This window comes from Diplotaxodon limnothrissa, linkage group LG7 (assembly GCF_057381915.1).
Source record: "Diplotaxodon limnothrissa isolate DT_005_m linkage group LG7, D_limnothrissa_male_GT1.1, whole genome shotgun sequence".
Lineage (NCBI taxonomy): Eukaryota > Metazoa > Chordata > Actinopteri > Cichliformes > Cichlidae > Diplotaxodon > Diplotaxodon limnothrissa.
In genome coordinates, this window is record NC_140602.1 from 42403381 (window position 1) to 42410451 (window position 7071).

Sequence of the window (7071 nt, forward strand, 5' to 3'; positions counted from 1 at the left end):
CTGGCTATAGTTAGGGATTCTTAGATTGTATGACTGTAAAAAGACTAACTAAGCCTTCTGGTGTAGCTTCATGTACTTTCCTCAGCAAAAAAACATCAGAAAATCTTTAATTGCAGTTTCCAAAACCTATTTGAACATTTTGGGAGATCTAATTGTCTGGAATCACACAAATTCACAGTGGGAAGGAGTATGAGAAAATGTGAGGGGATTCTGCTGGTATGTGCCGGGTTACTCTGTGACCCCACTAAAAAACGAAACAAAAAAAAAAAACCCCAACACACATGCTACACCTGACAGACACGACTAAAGCTCGGATAATCCCATCAATCTGTCCACCCTCAGTCCTTTACCATCTGCTTTGTGAATTTAGAAACATATTGAAAACAAAAACATCTGGTGAAAGTAAACAACTGCAAATTCTTACACATTAAGAAAGGAGAGGAAAAAAACTCTCTTTATTGAAACACGCATTTAAACATTTAAATATTACAAGAATGTAATCACAGAGAATAAAAATGTATCGTACCACTGGGTACTAAAACGGCCAAGGAACTGACCTTATCGCCACCTACCAGGGCGTTCAAGTCAAAACAATAAAAAACAGTTTCCACAGGATGTGACCTCATAAACTGCTGAATGGAACAAACTTAGGATTGATGCACATGTTTACTTTCTTAAAGAATTAACTCTTTCGATTTCAAAGTATCACAATGCAAACCATTTCTTAGGTATAATACAGTTTATAACAAATATGGTCAGGTCTAAATGCGATCACTCTATAGCCTGTCTGAAATGTAAATGATTTTTTAAACTGTTATAAACACAAAATATTTAAACATTTTCAAAATATTTCCATCTGAAAAAAATTGGTGGCTTAAAAACAAAAATAAAGCCTTCATTCAATGCTCACTGAGAGGCAATCTGTTGATCCAGGTGTATAAAAAAAAGAAGAATTGTTTCCCATTTGACTTTGACTAATTTATTTAAAGTTAATTACATGTGGGGAAATGTTACTGTATTTTAAGAGCCCAGACCCAACTTTACTTTCAGGAAAACTATGGAAGAGTCAGTGTTGAAACTTGAACAGGAACCGTCCTCCATGTGCAGAGGGGCATGGGTTCCTACGGGATAAGACAGCTGAATGCCAAAGTCTTCATGTAAACTGACTCTACAACAGTCAATTCTGCTGAGCAGGTGTAATGGGCTCTGCAGCAGATTCATTGTCCTCGTCTGAAATGTGCAAGACCTCCTGAAACATTGAGAGGACACGGCCAAAATGAGAGCCCTCCCAGAACACCTTGCCACATCTGGTGCAGACGTAGAAGAGAGGGATCCTTGGAAGGAGGGTAGGGGGCACGGTGTGAAGCTGAATAGGCGCGCCTCCGGGAAAGGTCAGGGTGTCAGGGTCCAGCCCTGAAAGGGAGGCCCAGCGACACTGAAGAGCATACCTGGGGAGCTTTGGGGTCAAAATGTCATCGTGCTTCTCCTCTTGCTGGTGCATTAGGTCAGTGTTGTCCTGGTCTGATAGGAGTCCTACAAAAAAAAATTATTTCTTTATTCTTAAAGGGAAAAGGAAGCGAGGTTATCAATGGTGAGACAAACAGCTGCAGACATAATGGACTGTAGATTCATCCTTAAATGCTTTAGAAAGTATAGCCTTTCCTATAATACTGTGTGAGTTTGACAAACCTTTCTTTTTAAGCATCCCGACCATATCGTCTCGTGGCACTGCCACATACTGATCACTGTTACATGCCTGGAGAAACAAAGAAACAGTCACCAGCAGCAGATATAAAAATGTAAAAATGTGGAAAAAAGAAAATATTCTCGTCTGTTTACAAGCTTGTTGCAAATGTGGCCATTTGTACTCTAAATGCTGACACCATTAAAAATCTTTATTGCTTTGAGCTTTATTCTTGATGGATGACGTGACAAAAAAAACCTCCTTACTAGCACAATATCACAAAAAAACTTTCATATTCATTTTCATGATAGCTGACTGGCGGCTGTCATTTTGCTGTTATTTAAGTGGGTGTAATGTAGGCTGAGCAAATGTGTCAGAAAGTGCAACGGCCGCCACAAACGACATTAACATTTCCATACCCATCTCCAAAAACAACACAATAACACGCATAATAAATTCAATAGAGAACAATGTGTCTGCTGTAGGGATTTGACATTTTTATGATGGTGGAGGAGAGCTCTGACCAACATGTCAGTTAAAAAAAGAAAACATGTAGTGGCGATTAAGGACACAGTATGACTCACACTCATCTAACCAGGGATCACTGAGCACTTTAGATGTACATGTGTTGACAACAATCAGGACGGAACTAAAATTATGGCCATAGGCTCTCTGAGTGACGCAGAAAAACAAATGCTTTGCTATGTAGCAGGCTCGATTACAGTAATGCTCTGATAGAAAAATGTTTTGCATCACCTATAATTGATTGAGAAATATTCAAAGCACATTACACCAGTTCTGAAGTCTATCCACTGGCTGCCTCTCAATTTCCAAAATTATTTTCTTTTACTTGATGGATTCACTCGTGTATATGAACCAGCACAGGGTCTCAGGTCCTCCACAACCTGAAAAGTCTGCCAGAGGAGCTGAGAGCAGGTGGAAGTCATGAAATCTTTAAACATAGACCTACCTATCTAGACAGGCCTGGCTTTTAACTGAGCATGTGCTACTGATGTCACAAACTTTTTTTTCTTACCATTTTATCATTTTGGATGTTTACTTTCCATCACATTACTTTATTTTTATTCACTGACTGTTTTTTTTTTTCAAATTGTACATTTGATTCTATTTTATAATTATTTATCTTCTTATCTCTATTTAAAATTTTTCTATCTGTGTATTTTTTCTTTAATGTTATTTGCACTTTTATTCCAATTATAAGCTATTTATATTTTTTATTTATTTCTTGCTGTTTTGTCTTTAAGTATTTAAAATGGCTCATTATCACATATGAATTCATCTTTATTACTAATGGTTATTGCCTTGTAATCAGCTTCTCAGTGATCTGAGAAACACCTGGAACTGCACTACACTGCATGAGAAATACTTTGTAAATGAAGCTTGACAGATCTGATTAACTGGTTGAATAAAAACAACTTTTTTTTTTTATTGACTAACAGTGATTATTCCCTTTGAGAGAAGTGGAGCCAATTTCTGACAAAAAAATGACAGACATAACAGACATCTACTCCCCTCACTCTAGGTGTCAGGATATTTAGATCTTTTTTTTTTTTTTTTGGCTTAACAGGTTGATATACATTTAATATACAGACAGATGACATAAAAATAAACTAAAAGTACAGTGCAGTACCGTGTCACTCCTAACCCAGTATATGACACAGGATAATGATTACAGACTACAACCTAGGTTGGCTTCACATTGTAATGACCCAAAATACTTAAAACATCACCTTACCTAAAGTAATAAAAACCCACCAGAGTACACAGTAAATTCTTAAATGGCTAACCTTAACAACCGGCTTTAAAACACAAAGTTGCAGACCTATGTTAAAACACGGGAAAAGTACAGGTCTGATAACTTGCGTTGATCTACTCGCACACCAGCAAAGACACATTTTTCTCAGGTTCTTGCTTTGGTGTGAAAGGCCATAAGTGTTACAGAACGATCAGATCTTTGTGTGTATAGACAGTGTTAACACCTCAGTAGCATTCACGTGTTCGCATTATAACGTCCTTCCCTGATAAATGGAGAGACATTAGTGGCCTCTTGTGTGCCGGCCCCCAACTCAAAGACAGACACATGCACACATTTGTCTGTAAAACATCCTGACAGCATGTCAGTGCTAAAAGCCTTGTCAATACATCAGGTCTCCGCCCAGTAAACAGCATTCCTTGACTAGTTCACTTAAGGTTTGCCTCTCTTCACCTGGGAAAATTCAGGACCATACACCCACTCAAAACAATAGCAAGTCATCTCATTTGTGTGCACATGTAGAGCAGTGTTAGCCTTTGTGGTGACAGAGGGCATGCAGGGAAAAGAGGGGAAGAAACACTGGAGGTGTGGGAATAGTAGAGGTGTAACCATCTGTCTTGTCTGTGCGAATGAAGCTTACTTCTCCCTGGCTGCATGCATGAACTCCTCTTTGTATGCTGAATTACACGCATACACAAAACCACGTAACATGCAAAAAAACACACACACACACACACACACACACACACACACACACACACACACACACACACACAGATAAAAATTAACCGCACAGATAAAATACTTCACAATTTGCACAGGCTACACTACACTGAGCATACAAACCGCATGCACACAGATGCTAACAGCACATACACATGGTTGACACATACGACTGTGGCGGCAGCCAGGAAAACAGACCGAGCTATTTGCTCAGCTCAAAGTTTCCCAGAGTTGAGCAAGCCAGAACCTGCTCTGAACTCTCAAAGCTAAGCCACGGACGGGCAGGCACACACGCACATCGTCTCACACACACGCAACCTGGATGAAAATAATTCTATAATTAATCAGAGATCCTGCAGAGCTCTGTTAGACAAATGAGCTAAGTACAAGTGATTTTCTTTTTTCAATTTGTCACATTAGCAGATGTGCTGATAAGAAAAATGACTCTCCGACAGCTGGTGTTTCTTTATCCTACATCATTACTTAACTAGCAGAATTTTCAGGTATGCAGCTGTCACACAGGGAATAGGCTTCATCAAACCATTTCAAGTACAAAATTCAAAAGGTTCTTTATTGTCACTGTGCGGTCACACAACGAAATTCTTAAAGCCAGACAGTATTTAAAACACAGACAGACACACAGTAAATAAACATACACAATAAAGAAACCTTAAAAGGTGCCAAAAACATACAAAGTTGACTCTGCTCGTTTGGACACGCTCGTTTTAGACACGGCATTATTCTGCAGGTTAGTCAGACACCATGACTTTATTTTCTTGTTTGGTTTTCAAACAAAAGGTGTGAAGATGCAAAAGCTCGACACTTACTGCAAATCATCAGAATCTCCCTACAATACTGGCTATACTAAACTGGAATGAGGAAATATTTTGGGAGGTGGGGGGCTTTTTGGTACAATGTCTAATAATATTTCAATACTAGCTTTAGCATGCCACTAGGCTCTTCTACTTAAAACCCAGACGAGTGACTAATGATCAAAGGACCACCAAAAGTGAATTTGGCAATTCATAAATTTTTTTTTAAAACAATTTAGATTTTTTTTTAAATTGAAAGCTCTAGAAAGTTTTAGGCAGGTACTACACTGAGCTGCTCTGGCCTTTGTTCCATGTTTTTTCGGGGAATCTAAGGCACTCTCACAGTCTGAACGTCCCTTGCTGGGACAACAAAGCCATCTAAAGTCTGATACTGTGTTTTAAAGGACGGGATGTGGTGGGAAAAAAAAGAAAAGAGGAAAGAAAGTGAGGACAGCAGAGAGGAGGTGGTGGTGGGACTTTTTCCCCTAACGTGCTCAAACACACACACAGCACTGGCTCTGTATGCAGCTCCCATGGGAAAATCCTAGACCAATCTCAATAGGCGGTGCTTTTAGGGCTGATGCCGGTCACATGATCACAGCAGCCAATTGGACACTAGTGATTTGATTCAAATTGTGGTAAGTCAGGTAAAGGACAGCGTGGGAACTGGAGAGGAGAGGAGTGAAAGGGGAGCACAAACTGCATCATCATCTCCCTTTGGAAAGGTTCTCGCTGAAGTCTTTATGTAAACTTCAAATCTGAGTAAAGGTTAAAAAATACTTAAAATTCCACCGTCCGAGGTTGCTGTGGTCTAAGGCATATACGCTGTATGTAAGAAAGGAACTTTTTTTCCTCTCCTTTTTTTTACAAGAAACTTAAAAACTCTTCCCAAGGAAAGCAAAAGAAAACATTGATGACCAGAGATTCATTGTTCCCACATCTGGGAAGTTCTGCTCTGTTTGAATCCCCTGTCATTTCCTTGAGCAGACATAAAATATTGTTACTCCTGTAAGATTATGTAGATTTATTTTAAGTTGGATTTTATGCTGATTTTGGAAACAATCTGACTCAGACTGCTGTAGAAATGTGAGATTGATGAGCAAGCAAAAGCTAACAGACCATAGTCCCAAGGTCATGCTATGCAATGGGAACCCATCAGACAGTCTCTTGATTTAGCTTCCAAAGGCAACTGTCTATTTTCTGACTGTCTAGCATAAGCAGTCAGTTGGTAATTGTCTGCAAATGACAATAAATAAACAAATAAATACAAATTTAAAAAAGCTAAATCATCACCTGAACACAGCTGATAGGTATCTAATGAACTTCACCCCTCATTTGCTTTCCACAGACTGTTTATCTGCAATCAACCAAAACCTGCTGAAACATGATTTGTCAATGGCACTAGGACTACAAACAGACAAAAAGGAAACCAGGAAGTTTTGCCAACAAAAATTGCCCTTTATCTACACATTCTGTTTATGAATGTCGTCAGAGAGTTTGCACAAGTTCGTGACAGAAGAAAAGAGTGGAAACACTTTCATTAAGCTGAGAAAAGACCAGCAGAATTTTAGTGTTAATCATTAAATGAAAATCTTATCATTGAGGGTAAAATAAAGCCTGAGGCACTGTAACGCCATTTACTTAGGTGGTGAGAAAAAAAACATACACTCTGACAATATGATTTCTATTAAATGATCAAATAATTAGTGAAGGCTTTATTTAAAAAATGTACTTACAAAGAGAACAAGTTGCTCTGGACTTTAATTTTTGTGTGTGTTACCACAATACACCTGATTAATATGAAGGGAAACTGATAAATATTAGTGAATTATGATGGTTTGTACAGAGCCTGTTAATCAGAACATGGGCATAAATTACTTAAAATGAAGAGAATAAAGTGCATAATTACATGGAGATAGAGCGAAAACGTCTGAAAACAAGCAGTAAACAACAAATAGTAAGTCCAGCTGAATTAACACTGACTTAAAAAACAGAGCAAAGCACGTTTTTGGATTTATATGTAGGTATAATGCATATTTATTACATTGCTATTGTTCCTTAAAACACACCTATTACTT

General features: G+C 38.3%; 1 protein-coding gene across 1 annotated transcript in view; it reads right to left on the minus strand.

The window, feature by feature from the left end:
- Positions 1-865: 865 nt before the first annotated feature.
- The window catches only part of exd3 (exonuclease 3'-5' domain containing 3), a 49148-nt gene continuing 42942 nt past the window's right edge, over positions 866-7071 (minus strand). Inside the window, exons 20-21 of the mRNA XM_085358104.1 lie at positions 1690-1756; positions 866-1533 (exon numbers count right to left, since the gene is read on the minus strand). Of these exons, the coding sequence (XP_085214230.1) occupies positions 1178-1533; positions 1690-1756 (423 nt within the window). The 3' untranslated portion in view covers positions 866-1177. The remainder of the gene's footprint in view (positions 1534-1689; positions 1757-7071) is intronic.